Genomic DNA, 18,329 nt, shown 5'->3' with positions numbered 1-18,329 from the left:
CGCCATCAACTACCTTACCATGATCTTCAACAAGTGCATGGAACTCACCATCATACCTAGCATATGGAAAACAGCTAAGATCATTCCCCTCCTGAAACCTGGCAAACCCTCCAACCTTGGCCCTAGCTACAGACCTGTTTCTCTCCTCTCTCCTGCAATTAAGATCCTTGAAGCACTCCTACTCCCCTCCATCAACGATGCCGTCAAACTTGCCCCCCATCAACACAGCATCAACATCCACCTGCACAGCACTCCAAGCCATCATCAACCACGTGCACACAGGCCTAAACAGGAAGAAACCATCCCACAGAACCGTCTCTGTAGCCATAGACCTGTCCCGTGCCTTCGACACGGTCGACCACCAGATCCTCCTTGATGACATCCAACAACTGGATCTGAACTGCTACATAAAGAGGTTCCTTTGTGCCTACCTACGAGGACGACAAACCTACGTAGTCTTCAGAAACTCTGTATGTAAATACAGAAAGGTAAAACAGGGTGTAAAGCAAGGTGGAGTCCTGTCGCCTGTCCTGTTCAACCTGTACATGTCTTCCATGTCAGCTCCACCAGGTAACATTGTACTTGTTTCATATGCAGATGATAGTAACATTTTAAACTCGGGACCAAAGATCAAACCAGTAGTGTCAGAAATTAATTCCTATCTGAATACACTGGATACTTGGTTCAAGAGCAGGAACCTGTTTATCTCGCCCTCCAAATCCTCCGCCACCCTCTTTACCACCTTCTCCAATGAAGTCAGTGAAGAGCTAGGCGTCGAGATCTCTGGCGAGCAGGTCCCCACAGTAAAGAAGCCAAAGTTTCTAGGTATCACTTTTGATGGAATGTTATCCTTCAGAGAGCACACTAAAAATCTGAAAACCAACATCCAGTCCAGGAATAACATCCTCAAGGCGCTCACTGGAACCACCTGGGGAAAGGATAAAGAGACCATAGTGAATACCTACAAAGCCACTGGCCAATCTTTACTCAATTATTGCTGCCCCATCTGGACGCCCGCCCTCAGCGACACATCTCGGAAAGAACTACAAATAGCCCAAAATACAGCATTAAGATCCGCCACAGGTTGTCATATCATGACTGATCCAGACCATCTTCACACTGAAACAAAAGTCATGCAAGTGAGACCACATTGTGAGATGCTAAGCAGACAGTTCTTATTGGCCACACAAAAACAGGGCCACCCTAACAGGATTGACCTGAATGCGCCAGCGCCAGTACGCCAGATGAACGAGACCTTACAGTCTAAATTCGGAGCTGAAATTAAGGATTTATCATATCCTAATCTCTCTGAAAATGACTACAAGACTAACCTGAAGAAAATTCACACTAATACAGTGAAAAGAGTAATCAGGAACAACGAACCAAATAAGGTCCTTAGAACCCGCCCACCTGAAATCAACAAAACTGAAAAGGCCCTCCCACGAACTACTAGATCCACCCTTGCACAACTTAGATCAGGTTACAGTGTTTATCTTAACAGTTTCAAGGCCCGTATAGATAAAACTGGCACGGTCGTAGACAAATGCCCTAACTGCAACAGTTCACATACAACTGAACACCTGTTCAACTGCCCCAACAACCCTACTAGCCTCACAGTCCGAGACCTATGGAAAAACCCTCCGGCAGCCGCCAGATTCCTAAATCTGGCAGCAGATGATGATCATGGTTGAGAGTTGGGCTAAAAGAAGAAGAAGAAGAAGCCACTGGTAACTATACCAGTGGGGTGGTAGTTCGGTTTATTTGCTTAAAAAACCTTTTATTTTTAAGGATTGTACCGGAGCCAGTAAATATGCCAGATTTCCTCAAGTTTGTTGTGACAATGCGACCAATCAGCATGCAGAACAGGTACAGATATACATGAGGTTAGGTTAGGTTAGGTGAAGTAGAGCCCCGCAGAGCCAGTAAATATGCCAGATTTCCTCAAGTTTGTTGTTACAATGCGACCAATTAGCATGCAGAACAGGTAAAGATATATCATAGACTAGGTTAGGTTAAGCCCCGCAGATGTAGAAACCATTTAAGTGTAAAGCTCCATAAAAGGGTTATTAAATGTAAGGGTGTGTTCTGTTTAGATGAAAGCTTAGAAGAAAATTGAAAATTTTAATATATTTTTTCTCAATGCAATGGAATAATTTCAACTTTTTTCTAGTATTGTAACGTAACCGATTAGTATCCGGTGGATTATAATCGGTTCTCGGCCACACTGGAATCTATAATACAAAGTAGCTTGATGTCTGTCAGTCCTTCTGTCTGTTCCTTAAGATCTCGGTAACCACTGAACCGATTAGATTCTACTCTTCAGGGAATATACCTACTGGTCCTGTGGTGGTTTTAGACTATTTTTTAGGGGGGTTCAACACCCACAGCCCCCCAAAAAAACAAAAAATAACACCTAATTTTTAAAAATTATTTTTTTTGGAAAAGCGGCCTAGAGTCTAGGGGCGAAACTGCTAGTTTTATATATAGCATCGTATTACATCCATTTTTTACGTATATAATATAAAAATAAACAATCAAATAATTGTTTTTATCTTATAATTGTACATTTTTGTTTCCGCGGAAAGCTGTTTATAATACGATGCGATAAATAACTATTCTTAAATGAATAATTTCAATATTGTTTTATTTACAGAGCTGATACAGTACCAGATTGGAATACAGGATATGCATCTGTAGGCTATTGGTAAAAACTTCCTTAAACCATTAGAATTGAATATGTATATTTATTGTAAAATTAATTGATGAAACAAGGATTATATTACTCAATCAAAGGCAGAAATTTCAAAATAAAATCCTGTGTAAATTTTAACACTATTTAAAGTATTCATAGATAATAATTTAAACTGTGTATTATTTTTATTTTTCTAAATTTATGTAAAAATCTCATTTTTTTGCCAGTGCCATATGTAAAAAAATATGTATTTTTTCTATTTATATATTTTAATTCTTTCTTCCTATGCTTGCCAGTATAAGGCATTTATCTAAATATTAGGCATTATCAGTATTATTTTATTGTATTTATTTATATGTAAATTTTATACTTTTTGTAAGTTATCAAAAATATTTGTTTATTATGAAATAAATTTAATATGTAAAAAGATTTCATGTTATCAAGTAAAAATCAAAGTATGACGACCTCCAAAATCTTCCGAAATAAGCAAATAGTATTCTTTTTTTTCTAAAAACATAAACAGATAAAAGCGTCTGGTTCATTGTTCATTATTAAATGCTTTCAGTCAGAGGCTCCCAGAAGGGTAAGACCCTCTGGCAAAATTAAGGGGGGTAGATACACCCTCATTATAGGGTTTGTTAATGTTAATGTCGTGTGGGTGAGTTGCACCTAGACTACACAGTCAACTTGTCAACTCAAGGCCAGACTCTTGGTCCTTCACCTCATACCCGTGGTACAGTACATTACAGACAACCAACCCTTTGATTGCACGATCTTTGTCTGGAGATCCTAACTGTGCATGGTAGTGAGTTGCGCCTGTTTGGGGCCAAGGCATTCCCCCTACTCAAACTCTTTGATGTCCTGTGCCGAACAGAGCAGGTAGGTACCATTTTTAACGTCTTTGGTATGACGCGGATTCGAGTTTGCATCCTTCCCATCATTTCCCTTGACACTTTAATTAGGGCTTGTGGGTAATTTACACTTCAACCTTATGGATGGTGAGTTAGGGTTTCGTGATTTTTGTCACGATATTATTGCGACTTTTTAATGCAACCAAGGCACAGGACGTGGCGCTGTTTTGACAACGACACAATGAAGTCACATCAAATCCTAGGGACTTTTCAGTCAACCTAGTATTCAAGGATGACTCCCAGTAGATGAACTAACAAACGCCACTAACACACTAGCTAGCTACTACATTTTGCTAGTCCACAAGGACTTTTCAGTCAACCTATGACTGAGCAAAGTTTTTCGATCACTAGTGTACCATGCCAAGGACCACCCGTGCATACCTAATTTAGGGCTAAGGCTTCCCCCCTACTCTTACTCCAAATCTCTAACGCCTGAAAGAGCAGCAGTAGGTACTAATTTTTACATCTTTAGTATTGATGCGGTCTGGGGACTCGAACCCGACACCTCCCCAACAGATAAGCGGACGTTAAACCACTGAGCCATATCTGCGGGTTCATTATAGGGTTTACAATCCCCCTTAACTGTTGTAGTTTTGCGGTTGGGCTGAAAGCCATGTTGTTTAACTCTAAATGATTATATTAGACGGATTACAGATTATTATTATAGATTGGTGCAGGAGGGGCTAATCTAATTTATAATTTTTTTTTATCTATAATACAAAGTAGAATGATGTCTGTCCGTACGTCCGTCTGTCTGTCCCTTAAGTTCTCGGTAACTACTGAACCGATTGGATTCTACTCTTCAGGGATTCGGGAATATACCTACTGGTCCTCTGGTGGTTTTAGGCTATTTGCTTGGGGCGTGAGACACCCCCAACCCCCGCAAAAATCATAAAAAAAATCCCCCCCCACCCCAAATTTTTTACTTGTGGGAGGGGTGCATGTAAAAATTTAGGCAGGGACAATTTTTTTTAATTTACCTCTTGGGGCAAAGCTCCTAGAGGCTAGGGGCGAAGCACCTAGTTATATATATGTATATTTTACAAGGTAATAAAAGAAACTGTATGAAAATATCAAAATATATTCTAGAAATTATTAAATTTACATCTTTTATCTATGTTTTTAAGTTGTTGTACAATTTCTATAATAACGACAATTGTTATTCACGTTCCAAACAATTCTCCAGGTCTGTCGCCAGACTTGAAAATGGTAAGAAGTGAGGTGGAGGGGCCGGCGGCTGGGGCTGCCACAGCTGTTGGCTGGATATTGTCAAAGAGATTCTTTTTGGGAAAGATGACACCAAGATCTTGACCTGATACAGCTTCTAAAACAGCATCTATGTCAAGGTTAGCAAGGTCTTCTTCTGTAAAGTCATCAAGATTGATTTTGGCCAACAACTGTTCATTTAGGGCCTCCTGTTCTCTGGCATTTTGCTGTGCCTGCTGCTGCTCTTGCAGCTTCTTTGCCAGCAGTGCTTCTTGTTGTTGGAGGGCTAAAACTTGTTGTTGTTGTAAAGCTTGCTGTTCTTGCTGTTGTTTGAGCAAGGGATTGCCTCAAGAGCCAAGAATTGCTGGTTTAATCCAGGTACAATAGGAGCTTGTGTCTGCAGAATGGGAGCCAATATATTAGGGATAGTGGTTGCTACAACAGGTGTATGAACTTGAGTTTCAGTACTGTACTCAGTGGCTGTTACTACTTTAGTAGAACTTTCAATAATTGTGGTTGTTATGGCCTTGCCTCTCAGAGTGATGGGAAGGACAGTTGACTCTTCTTCAGTAATAGTAGTTACATAGGTACTTGTGAAATGAAAACCAACAGTCACGAATTAAATGATAGAGTAGCTTCGGGTACCTAATTCAAATATAAAATATATCTTTTTAAGTATTTATTTAAGCTAAGATTAAATAGCAGTTTTGATTAAATAGGTTATTATATTTAGGATTAAATACGAATACTTTATTAGCAAATATATATAGATTTAAATGATTCAAACTGTTGATCAATTATGCAGAAATGCTTCTGAAGTAATAGGATATCTGTTTGTCATTGTTGATTTTGTTAGCCTCCTGCAACTGCCTCAATCTATCCTGCTGTAACTCCTTTAGCCTGGCCTTGAATGGATTTGGTTTATTTAATTCAATAGGCCTGATAAAAACAGTTGGGGAGGTTGTAGACTCAACTAGCTCACTGCTGAATGTCTTGGATCCCCTCTGTAGAACAGATGATGGATTGATGCTCTCTGAAGCTGCTCCAAATGCAGATGTTGAAATGGGAATGCTAGAACCTCGGAGCTGAGAGGTTAGTGAAAACTGAGTGCTGGTTGCAAGAGTATCAAACACAGACTTCTCGCCCTCACTGGACTGAAGTACAGGAACAACAGTTGAAATCTCTTCAGAGCCATCAAGATCTTCAGTGATACTGGTAGTAGGGAAGGTAAACGCTGTCTGCTCAATAAAAGAGTTGGTGGGAGGTGTAGCATTGATTTCTTCGCCAGATAAACCTGGAAGAGCTGCTTCAATGACAGATGTGTAAGCAGCAGATCCTGCCAGAATATTAGTGAGGGTTTCTTCAATACTTGTAGTAATAGTTTCTGATCCATCAACGCTTGTTGTCCAGTAAGTGAAGGTAGTATAGAATTTACCACTCGCTTCAATTAGTGTTGGTTGGATGATTCCATCAGTAGCAATATTTGTAATAGTCTCCAAGTTACTCATAACTGTGGTTGTGGTACCTTTAAACAATGTTGTTAGGTAGGTGTAAGTTGTATACACTGTCCTGGGTGCAACAATAATGCTTTCAGCATCAAGTTCCTGTTCGGAAGATTCAGTGGTAGCTGTGGTAGATACTTCAGTGACCTCCTCAGTCAAGCCAGGAGTCTCGGTGGTGATAGAATCTGTATCCTCTTCTCCATCATTTTTGGTAGTCTCTGTTTGAACAGTTGTTACCTCAATAGCATCAATAGATTCTTCAGTTTGTCTTGTGTCAATCAGAGAGTTGGTAGCTGATGATGTAGGAAGAATTTCAGTGACTGGTGTCACAACACCAATGGGAATGGCTTCAGTATTGATTTGTGAGTAAATATCAGTGCTGGTCTGAACAGAGGCTGTACCATCAACTGTAATTGTTTTGAAATAGGTATAGGAGGTTGTGTAAAAATTTGTAATAGTCTCCAAGTTACTCATAACTGTGGTTGTGCTACTTCCAGCCTGAAAACAAACAAATAAAATCAAAATATGTTCAATAAATTCTTAGATATTTTAAACCTAAAGGCGTTTATATAAATAACAAGGACAACAACATCCATAAGTAGCGAAGCACAAAAGAATAGTGGATGGGAATACGTACAAGTCTGGTAAGCCGAGCGTTCTCGGCCCACGGGGTAACGAGTTCGGATTCAACGAGCCCTAGCCTTTAAGTATTCTACCAAACAAACAAGCAGGATTCAATCATACAGAAATTATATATTTAAACTGAATAATATTTACAAGTTATGTTTACTATATATATACAACAAAATATAACAATGGTTAGGTTTGAAGGGGGTGTGGGGCGCTAGGGCTTAGCGCCCGACGGTAGACAGGCTGTGGGGGCAACGGTGGTAAAAGGGGAGGCAGTGCCTCCCGATTATATAAGCGCATGAGGGACTCGTGATAGTTGCATGTTCAAGTCCCCTCCCCACATTTAGGCAGGCTAGTTTGACCGCTGGGTGCGGGGTTAACAGCGGTCATGAGATGGATAGTGATATAATAGGATTAGTGCGGGGGGTTTGTTATCATAAGTCACAGCGAAGCAACTCTGTAAACGGCCTGTCCGTATGGGTGTCGTATTACCACAACCTCCCCTTCAAGGGTTGCGTGGCTCCTGAGCCACCAGGCCTTGAACCTGGGGATACGACAGCCGGCTCATGCGCCGGACAGGCAGTTCTTGGGGCACAGCTCGATGGAGGACAGCTCGGGCTACACAGGCTCCCTGGGACACTCGTTGCTCGGTCTGACTGTGGTTGGTGATCAGCATTGTCAGCTCCTGGTTGGCTTCTAGGCGTGGGTTGGCAACGGCCAGGCCTCGCCGCTGGAAATTTTGCCTCGTCTGCAGGATCAGTTCTGTCGCGGCTGGTAGCTGGACACGGAGGCCTAGGCAGACTCTGATGGTTCCTAAGGGTGGAATGGTGATGGCAAAGGGCGCATAGAATTCCATGGGGGCGCCTGCTTGATTCAGGTTACTTGGCCTCCTAGCTCCTACCCGGATGGGGATGGCTGTCATCAGCAGGGGGCACATGGCTTCTTCTTCTTCTTCTGGGGCGGCCTCTTCCATCGCAGTGGCTGGCTCTTCTCCTACAGGCTCGCTGCTGGCTGGCAGGTTCTCCATGTCTGCGTCGGGGTTCCAGATGGCATCTCTGAGTGGCTCTGGAGCGGGCGGCAGCGGCGGTGGTTCGTTGGGCTGCTCCTGCAGGTTTTCCTCCACTGGGTCACGATCTTGGCCGCTAGGCTGTGGGGCGGCTGCGGCTGGCTGGTGCACTGGGAACTCTCCTGGGTTGCTAGCTGCGGGCGCCGCCGCTCCAACTGGCAGCTCGGTGGCATCCTCGTCGCCGTCCACGTCAACTTGGATGTCTTCTGGGATCTGGTGGGCAGTCACATCTCCAGTGTATTTGCGCAGTCGGCCTACATGCGCGGTAACTTCTGAGATCCTGGCTACTGGAGAGGCAGGTTTAATGACATAATGGACTTCTGTAGCTTTCCTCACTACTTTCCAGGGGCCAGTCCATCTCTTGGTAATCTTGGCTGCCTTCCCTGGCACCAGGCGGGGGGCCAGGTACCAGACCAAGTCTCCAACCTCATACTTGGCCGTGCCTTCGTAAGCTGCCGCGCTCCTCCTGATGGCTCCCTCCTCCTTCTGCTGGATGGCATCATAAACTGCATAGTAGCGCTGCAACAGAGCTTGGACGTTGGCTGGAACTGAAGCATATTCGGTCTCTGGCAGCCGTAGCACCATGTCCACCGGAAGTTTGGCCTCTCTCCCAAAGAAGGCCAGGAACGGGGTCACACCAGTGGATCTGCAGGCCTTGGTGTTGTAGGCAAAGGCGATGGCAGGCAGGTGTGGCTCCCAGTTGTTATCGTCTCTGTCTAGGAACAGGCGCATGCCTGTGTTGAGCGTCCTATGAAACCTCTCCACTCGGTTGGACTGCGGGTTGTAGGGTGGTGGATGTGTCAGGCCAATCTCGAGCCGGGAGGCCAGTTCCTGGAATACCTGGCCGGTAAATTCCATTCCATTGTCGGAATGGATCTTCAGGGGGCATCCGAACGTGGCCAGGTGGCGGTGCAACAGGGCTTCAGCCACCGTGAGGGTGCGCTTGTTGGGGATGGCGTAGAGGCTGACAAACCGGCTGAATCCATCTTGGCAGGTGAGGATGTAGCGGTTCCCAGCCAGGGTCTCTGGCAGTGGCCCCACCAGGTCGATGAATAGGACTTGCTGTGGATACCCCTGGCAGGAGGGCACGTGGATCCCCTGCTTCAGCCTCTCCTTGGTAACTTTCTGGACACACTCAGGGCAGGTTTGTACCATCAGGCGGACGTCACGGGCCAGGTTGGGCCACCAGAAGTGCATGGCAACGCGGGCGATAGTTGCGTCCATCCCAAAGTGCCCAGCCATGGGGGTCCCATGGGCTAGAAAGAACGCGTCCTGCTGGAGGGCCGAAGGCAGCAGGTATCTTGTCCTCTCTCCTGTCAGAGTCTGGTCAGTGGTGGTGAGGCAGCCGTGCTCGTCAAGCCCCAGGGCTGGGAAGCGGCTGGCGTACTGCTGCTCGTCTCGTTCCTTGCCACGCAGCTCAGCCTTGGTTGGGGCCTTGCCATCAGCCACCCATTGGCGGACACGGAGCAGGAGGGGGTCCTGTGTCTGGGCTTCCAATACTCTAGCTGAATCCAGTCGGGCGGCAGGAGGCCGGCTAGCTGCGGCCTCCCCTAGCTGGCCAAGGTTGTGGATATACTCAGCCTGCTCTGCTAATTCTTCGGCGCTAGCCGTTGGCATGTTGGCATCTTCCCGGCGGCTGAGGGCGTCGGCGTTGGTATTCTGGGTGCCAGGCCTGTGGCAGACGGTAAAGTCTAAGGCCGCTAGCTCCTCCTGCCAGCGGGCCACCATCCCTGTGGATGTGTTCAGTGATTTCATCTGTAGCAGGGCAGAGGAATCAGTGTTGATCTGGAAGCTGCGGTAGGACAAGATGCCGTGGAATTTTCGGATCCCATAGATAATGGCGGCCATCTCTCCCTTCCAGGACGGGTAGCGCGTCTCAGGGTCGGTTGTCTTGCGCCCCACTGCGGCAATCAGCCTCTCCTTGCCCTCCTGGCATTGACTCAGTATGGCAGAGATGGCGCGGCTGCTGAAATCTGTGGTGAGCTGGAACACTGCTGGTAAATCAAACCTGGGCGGCGCTCGGATGGGGGCCTGGCGGAACTTGTCCTTGAGTTGCAGCAGCTGGGCTTCCATCTCAGGCGTCCAGGTTAGGGCCTTGGCCGTCTTCTGCCGATTCATCTCGTAGGTGAGGTCTGCATACTCTGGGATGAACAGGCGGTAGTATCCAAAGAAGCCCAGCAACGCCAGCAAATCCTTGGGGGTGCTAGGGGCTGGCCAGTCCAAGATGCGGTCAATATAGTCCTCCTGCATGGCTATCCCCTCACGGCTGAGGGTGTGTCCCAGATAATCCACCTTGGATCGGAACAACTTGGTCTTGGCTGGCTTGAGGCGGATCCCTCCCCTACGGTGGGCTTCCAAGACCTCTCGGAGCCAGGCCAGGTGGGCCCAGGTATCCTGATGGAAGGTCAGGACGTCGTCAAGGTATGACTGGAGGTTGGCTGTGCCTAGGGGATTTAGGACCCCTGCAATAAACCTGGAATAGACAGACGGTGCCGTCGCCAGGCCAAAGGGCATCCTTTTCCATTGATACAGGCCCCTGGGGGTGGTGAAGGCGGTGCAGGGCCGGCTATCCTCAGACACACGGATGGTGTAGTATGCGGCCACCGCGTCTAAAGCACTGTAGACACGGTGCCCGCCCGCTCGTTCCACCAACTGCTGGATCCTAGGCAGGGGGTAGCTGTCCAGCTCCAGACACTTGTTGAGGGCTCTGTAGTCGACGGCCCAGCGGGTGCTCCCGTCCTTCTTCTTGATGGGCACCAGGGGGCTGCTCCAGGCGGAGTCCGACGGCTCTATAACTCCTTCCTGTAGCCAGGTGTCCAGTTGTTTCTCCAGTTCAGCCTCTTGCCGCGGGTTCAGATCCCTAAATCTCTGGCGGATCGGCTGGGTCCCTGGCTTGAGGCGCAGCTGCAACTCAACCACATCTGTGCAGCCGGGGGTAGAATTGGAGAAGACGTCCCTGTACTCTGACAACGTAGTCCAGACCTCCTTCTTGAGCAAGGGGTCCTTGCGTAGGAACTCATTGTCTTCCATCTCCAGGGCCTCCCACAACTCCTGCATGTCTATAGGCTCAGCAGGTTCTTGGAACGAGTGGAGACGTGGGGGAGGCATATCAGAGACCTCCAAAATGTCAGGTTTGACCAGCTCCCCTGCCACTGGGAGGCCAGCATCCAGCAAGAGGGGCACCTCCCCCTCATTGACCACCAGTACTCTAAACACAGTGGCAGAGCCAGGCCTGTGGGCATACAGGCCCTCTGGAATAACAAGGTCCTCCCCAAACCTCTGTTCTGGGGCAGCTAGTTGAATGGCATCCTTGGTGCGATGGCCTACTAGCTCAACAGGGACCGCCATAACCCCGCGGCCAGGCAGGACCACCCGCTTGGCTGTGCGGAGCTGGGGTGGTTGACCGTCAGTTGGAGTGACAGCGCTTAGCCTATACGTGGCTGGTGCGGGGTCAGCCTTGGCTCCGGGACCCACCGGCCGCGACTTGACGGGCTCGGCTTCTGGAGGGGCTGACGTGTCGGAGCCAAGCGTGGCTCCGGGGGCGTCCGGCCACGATTTGACGGGCTCGGCGCTGGGAGAGGCAAAAGTGCTGGGTCCAGCTTTGGCTCCGTGGGCGTCCGGCCGCGACTTGACGGGCACGGCGCCGGGAGAGGCTGGGGCCTGAGAGTTGAGTGTGGCTCCGGGTACATCAGACCGCGACTTGACGGGTCTGGACTCGGGCTTGGCTGGTGGACTGGCTGGAGGTCCCAGGTAGAGGGGGCCAGGTGGACACGGCTGGCCGTTGATAAAAATGTCGGCGGAGAAGATTGGTTCTGGAGGGCTGGCAATCTCAGGAAACGTTGTTGGCAGGCTCTCCCTTGGCACCTTGGGCACTGGGGGCAACCCCATGGCTAGCAGGTTAGCTCCCTTGTGTGCGTTGAGCTCAGCGTCCACCCAGTGTGTGCCTTTCTCAACCACACGCGGCTGCTCAGGCAGGGGGCCTGGCAGAGGCCCCTCATAGCTTAGCTCTCTCTCGGCTGTCTCCCGGTCAATGGGGACGCCACGGAGTGGGATAAACTCCCCACGCACCCACAAGCAAGGTGGTTGCATGTCGAAACAGAGCCTAGTTCCGAACTCCTTGAGAAAATACCCTCCTAGGTTCAGAGGGTGTGAGAGATTCCGGACCACAGTCACGTGGTATAGATGGAGTATAAGAGTGTGTGAAACTGCCATATATAACTCTTTTAATTTTCCGATTACCTGGAGGGGCTGGCCTTCCTCATTAGCAGTCAGGATCTGGGTGTTGTCCGGAATCAACATGCGTTGCACGCCCATCGCGTGCATGAGATGCTCAGAAATTACAGCAGACCCTGGTACACGGTTGCCAGAATCAATCATGGCATCAACCTGTACATGCTGGGCAGGGTCAGGAGTAGGAAACCTCACCCTGACATGGCAGGGGAAGTGGAGGTCCTGCCCTTGAGACAAGGGGGCCTCTCGTTCGGCTGGGGTTGGCAGAAACTTTGGTGGTGGCCGCACCGCAGCTATGGTGGTATCGCTTACCATGGTGGCTTAGACTGTAGCTTCGAATCACTAGAGCTTATTAATTATCACTTGGTCAACAATTTTATATTTATTTTTATCACTTGGTTGACATTTATACACACTGATGTGTTGTTATCACTAGGAGCTCTAGGTGTGATTCTGGAAGCACTGGCAGCAGGGAATGTCCGTCCTGCAAGGTTCAGAGGGGTGACGGCGGTAGGGAATGACCCGTCCTACAGCGCCGCTGGTTCGAATCCCGACAAATGGCGGCAGGGAATGGCCCGTCCTGCAGCGCCTCGGGTTCGAATCCTGGGAGGCAGCGGCAGGGAATGTCCCGTCCTGCCGTGCCTGTGGCTCAAAATCTGCTATCCGTCGCAGTGGTAGGGCTTACTTGTGTGCTGAAGCTTCGCAGCCACACATTGCCTTCTTAGGGAGACCAGCACACAGCTGTCTGTCTCGTAGGTTTGGCCTGGGTGTCCTGGGGCTTGTCCCAGCTACACTTGCCAATTTAGACTCAGTTCTGTAGCCGTCTGAGCTAAATTATCCGATTGCCGTGGCTGCGCACCTAGCGCTACTCCTACACGACACGGAAAAAGCGTCTTAACTGGCGCTTTTAGCAGGCTAAATCTGCTTGCTGTAGGCCAGAGGCCCACATATTGCGTTCAAAATGATGGAAATTCGACCTAAAAAGGCCGTCTCACGGGTCAGTTGGCGGCTGATTGTCCCCTTACTTGCCAAAGGGTCCAATCAGAGGTAGAATAGGCTAGTTTCTGTAAGGCTCGATTGAAACACGCTGACACCAAGTTCTGGTAAGCCGAGCGTTCTCGGCCCACGGGGTAACGAGTTCGGATTCAACGAGCCCTAGCCTTTAAGTATTCTACCAAACAAACAAGCAGGATTCAATCATACAGAAATTATATATTTAAACTGAATAATATTTACAAGTTATGTTTACTATATATATACAACAAAATATAACAATGGTTAGGTTTGAAGGGGGTGTGGGGCGCTAGGGCTTAGCGCCCGACGGTAGACAGGCTGTGGGGGCAACGGTGGTAAAAGGGGAGGCAGTGCCTCCCGATTATATAAGCGCATGAGGGACTCGTGATAGTTGCATGTTCAAGTCCCCTCCCCACATTTAGGCAGGCTAGTTTGACCGCTGGGTGCGGGGTTAACAGCGGTCATGAGATGGATAGTGATATAATAGGATTAGTGCGGGGGGTTTGTTATCATAAGTCACAGCGAAGCAACTCTGTAAACGGCCTGTCCGTATGGGTGTCGTATTACCACACAAGTAAATTAAGAGTATTTGTTAAAAATTTGGACAAAGACCAAACTGCATTACTTTTGTGTCACTTTTGATTCCTGTGACGTCATAAAATGAGGAAGATGAGAGGAGAAGTGGAAAAGAAAACCCCTAAAAAAGGGTTAGAGAATATGACGTCAAAAGTGATGCAAAAGTAATGCAGTTTGGTCTTCGTCAAAATTTGGAGAAAATTAACAAAAAACCTGATTTTATTTTGTATGATGACTAACATAACCAACAGTCAAAGTAAATTACATAACGGATGCTTAGAACAATGGGAAAATTTATCATTATACTGTCATCTCAAAAAAGTTTGAAAATCAGACCAAAAAAAACAAAGATAGTTGGAAATATGTAAAAAAAAAAACGACGGGAAATTTAATTTTGATATCATTAACTACAAAATTTTTAAAAATCAGACCATAGAAGTCAAAGATATGGGGAAATTTATAAAATATAAATATAGCCAAAAGCCTGCTAAAACGGACCGACCGACGAACGTACAGACAGAGCAACACACGGACGTAAGGCCGAACCAACCGACGGAAGTACAGACAGACCAACCTTTTAAATAGAAAAGCTTCGCTTTTAAAAATGGTATATCTTTAAAACTTACAGCACCATTTGCTCCTTTGACACCGTCATAACCATTGCCAAACCAACGCTTGTTAGGCTCTTGAGCACCATTTGCTCCTTTGACACCGTCATAACCATTGCCAAACCATAGCTTGATAGGCTCTTGAGGAAATCCTGTAACACAGTTTATCAACACAAGAATCAAACTAAAAAAAAAGGAGTTAATAATGCTGAATTTAAATAGGTAAACAATAAACATGATCTTTTTTCACGATGTCTACTTTTTTTAGCTTGTATTTATATTATTTTTATTTTGCTGCTTTCAATCAAACCTATTTCTTGACCACGGAATCCCCCCTACCCTAAAGAGTTTTATTTTTGAAAAAAAAAAATATTTTTAGCTCATGTAGAGCCTATACCTGTGAGTTTCTAGATGGAATATGATGAAGAAAGAGAGAGTTCTAACTTCTCAGATTTTTTCAGGTGTGGGTTATATCTCCCTTAAAAACAAAACTGCCCCCCCCCCCCCCCTCCCAGAAAAAAATGAACCAGATGGTTGCACCCCAAAAGTTTGCTTGATTCATACACTGAAAAATTTCTTAGATTAGGGGACAAAAATACATACTACAATTAGAGAGTAGCTGCTCTACAAAAAATGTAAAAATAAAAAACTTACAAGTAGAAAATTTTCATTTTTGTTTGATGATTTAGGATCCAAGAAAAGATTTTTCTGAAATACGTATACTGTTTGATTATTATTCGAAATAATGAAAGGAGTATGGACATATAAGTCTAAATCAGGGACAAGGGAAGGCTATTCTGGCAAACAATGTTTTAGCGCTGATTTCATAGATTTCCAGTTAAAACTGGATGATGAGATTATGCAACTTTTGGCAGAATTTGACAAGAAACTCAAGCATTATTTTATTAGTTTTGCTCACTTTACAACAAGCCATGCAAAAATGATAGTCAGAGATTAGTTCCATGTTCAGTTTTGAGATTAACAAGCTGAACAATTCTTTTTACATATTTTATATATTTTATCTAAATCATAGACTACTCGTAAATTATATGTTTAATAGTGAATAAAATTTATTGAAAATCCCAAAGAGTGGATAGCTGTAATATTTTGAAAATATTTAAGATTGTTTAGATATTTATCTCATCTAAAAATTTTACATAAAAAAGTTTTTACGACACCTATCAATAAAATTCTGAACTACATAACTATTCTTTTCCAAATCTTAAATTTTATAATATATGTTGTGGTTTATTTTGGTATTTCTTGACAACTTCTTGCCTCTAATTGTGAAACAAGTTGGAGGGAAGTGGCGAAATGGGTAATGTAAATTAGGAGCTTCCCTGAAATCATGATTTACTATGTACTGCAATACAAAAAACAACTAATCTTCTCCGAATATTAACATTTACAAACTTTTTACAGAATTTAAAATATGGGTAATTTCCCCCATAGTGCCTTGTAAAGCACAGAATCCCCCCTTTCCCGACCATTAATTCAAAACAAATTGTAAACGACCAAAGGGGAGGGAGTCCTTTTGGTATAGCATTAAGGAAACCAAAAGATATAATTCAAATAAGGAGGGGGATCAGTGCTTGATAGGCAACTTTGTTGTAAGGCACCAATATATGTTTTTTTTATGCTTATTCTAAATTAAGTTGATTGTCAAATAGAATTTAGTTCTTTATGTTTCAAGGTCATTTATTTTTAAAAGCGAAGCTTTTCTATAATTAGGGTCAGTCCATAAGTCCGTCCGTACGTCCATCTGTTACAGTTAGCATTTTTTGTTAATCTAAAAAGGTTAGTATTGTCCTTTCAATTTCAAACTTTACATGCTAATTCCTATAGCAGTTAGGTGCAAATTGGAAAGCACAGCAACTCTATAATCATTACTAGAAAGTCTGTACGTCCATTTATAACAAGCTATTACAACAAGGTATGGTGTTATAAGCGAAGCTTCTCTATAACTAGTCTTAAAAACGTTAGTATGTCCTTAAACAGTAACATGTATTTAATCAGTTTTGCAATAAATTTAATTACAATTTTGTATAATTATAGACATATGTTCAGTTTATTCAGTTCTGTCACTCTATAAGTGTTAATGTTCGATTTTCCTTCCAATTCAGAGCTTTGCTTTTATGGATGTTGTCATCCTTGTTTTAATAAGTAGTGAGCAAAGAATTTTAGTTTTGAGCTTTAAAGTAAGATGTTTTTTAGTTATTGAATCAATTTGAAACTTTTACTTTAACTTGCTCTAAAGGGTTAATTAGGAAGTGTTTGAAAATAAGCCAAAGTAAAAATTCGTCAAAATATTTTGTTTTTCGTCTTTAAACAGTTAAAATTTTATGGGTAAGAAAAATATTTAAAGATTTTATTTTTAGGAAGTATTTAAAAATGTTTTTTTAATCTCCCTACTGTGTTATTTTTTTTAATTGGTCTGCTAATAATATTAATAATCAGGGTTTGGCAGCCGCGCCTTAGCCTCACTTTTAAACCTGCTTGTGAGCAGAAAAAGAAATTTCAGAAAAAGGATTGTCTGCTAAAGAGCAGATTTATACATATTAATATTAATACTATAGTGATAAAATGACGATATCACTGAGGCTTATGCGCGGCTGCCGATCCCTGTTAATAATCTACACAATTTTGATGAGGTTTAGTGAATTTAGATTAGCGAATTTATACCCTTACATAATCTACTACAAGCCCTTTTTAATAATGGTTGAATCATCAATAATATTACACACTAATAAAGGTTTCGTGATTAGGTTGCATGATTTTAATAGACTTGTTGTTCAGACAGACCTTCCCTTGTCCCTGGTCTAAATGAAGTATAACAAATTATAAAAAGCAAACTTTTAAAAACAAAACATTGTTTAATTATTCTTTAGAATAAAGCGGGCACTGTTTGATCAGGATTTTCTTTAACCCTTAACAGTCGGGACCCTTGCCGCATCCTTATCGGTAGAGGGGGGGGGGGTCCTTCAACGCAAATCCCCTGTTTTATAATGAATTTCCGACTTTAAATGAGTCAAAGTCAATTTTCGCTTCCTTCACCCTTTTATTTAACAACCTTTGTCCTTTTTTGCCTAAAAATTTCAAACGGCTGTAATTTTCTTATTTTTGAAGCTAGAAGCAGGGGCGTCAAAGCTTTTTTATTTGGGGGGGGGGGTAAATTTTTTTTAAGGGGGGGTAATTTGTATTTGGGTGGGGGGGGGGGGTAAAATGCCGCAATTTCCCCCAAAAAAATTGCAGTCACAGGAAGCTTTAAAAGATTTCTGGAGACCTGGAGGATCATACCTGGAACCTGAAATTGACTTAAACACCTGTATTTCATATGAGCATGTACTACTAGAGAATATCTTAGTATTTTGGAAAGATAAAATGCTTTGTTTAAATCAAAAAATATTTTTGCTCTTTACCTGGATGACCCTGCCAGGTTTGCTGGCATCATGTACCTGCCAGGATGAAGATATTCAAAAAGTTCCAATTCTTAGTTATGTGTCATACCCATACTTACAAAGTCACGCAGTTTGGGCTCTATCTATATCTTTCACGCACAGAAAATGAGGTAGAAAAAACTGGAGGGGAGGGCGTCATCGCCCCCCCCCCCCTCCCTCCGACCGTTAAGGGTTAAAGAAGTAAGGGAAAGTGAACAAAAATATCTTGTATATAACTTGGTTGAAATCAAACTGATGAGGAGAAATCAGTTACCGTGTAGGGGAAAGTTGTAATGCCACATTTTTAAAACAACATTCCTAAATCTCAATCTTCTTTATTGAAATGAACATAAATACAAACCATCACCAAATTAAAAAGCATAAAAAGATCGTTGAAAGTTTTTAAAAAAACTTTTGCGTATTATTATTATTTATTTCAATTATTAATATTTATTTC

At 44.4% G+C, this 18,329-nt stretch overlaps 4 protein-coding genes across 5 annotated transcripts in view; 3 read left to right on the top strand and 1 right to left on the bottom strand.

Moving 5' to 3' along the window:
- LOC145330846 (uncharacterized) overlaps positions 1-3,119 on the top strand; it is a 31,882-nt gene extending 28,763 nt beyond the window's left edge. The window contains exons 13-14 of the mRNA XM_080175509.1: positions 1,789-1,866; positions 2,654-3,119. Of these exons, the coding sequence (XP_080031635.1) occupies positions 1,789-1,866; positions 2,654-2,708 (133 nt within the window). The 3' untranslated portion in view covers positions 2,709-3,119. The remainder of the gene's footprint in view (positions 1-1,788; positions 1,867-2,653) is intronic.
- Positions 1-18,329, top strand: part of LOC145330225 (ankyrin repeat domain-containing protein 13C) — a 526,153-nt gene that overhangs the window by 431,757 nt on the left and 76,067 nt on the right. The gene's annotated exons all lie outside the window — the stretch shown is intronic.
- MED1 (Mediator complex subunit 1) overlaps positions 1-18,329 on the top strand; it is a 509,044-nt gene that overhangs the window by 431,758 nt on the left and 58,957 nt on the right. The gene's annotated exons all lie outside the window — the stretch shown is intronic.
- On the bottom strand, positions 5,474-18,053 carry LOC145330215 (uncharacterized). Of its 2 annotated transcripts, none has more exons than XM_080174823.1 (5): positions 17,855-18,053; positions 15,090-15,143; positions 14,454-14,619; positions 6,634-6,809; positions 5,474-6,237 (listed from the first exon to the last, which is right to left on the bottom strand). In XM_080174823.1, exons 1-5 carry the CDS (start codon positions 17,884-17,886, stop codon positions 5,607-5,609), a joined length of 1,059 nt encoding a protein of 352 aa, XP_080030949.1. In that variant the 5' UTR covers positions 17,887-18,053; the 3' UTR covers positions 5,474-5,606. The 2 variants fall into 2 exon arrangements, with proteins under 2 accessions (XP_080030949.1, XP_080030950.1); XM_080174824.1 differs by having other exon boundaries at positions 17,891-18,050.

This window comes from Acartia tonsa, chromosome 10 (genome assembly GCF_053477335.1).
Source record: "Acartia tonsa isolate MP-2025a chromosome 10, ASM5347733v1, whole genome shotgun sequence".
NCBI classification, from domain to species: Eukaryota; Metazoa; Arthropoda; class Copepoda; order Calanoida; family Acartiidae; genus Acartia; species Acartia tonsa.
The sequence above is the reverse complement of the archived record's forward strand: the minus strand, read 5'-3'. Positions and strand labels throughout refer to the sequence as shown.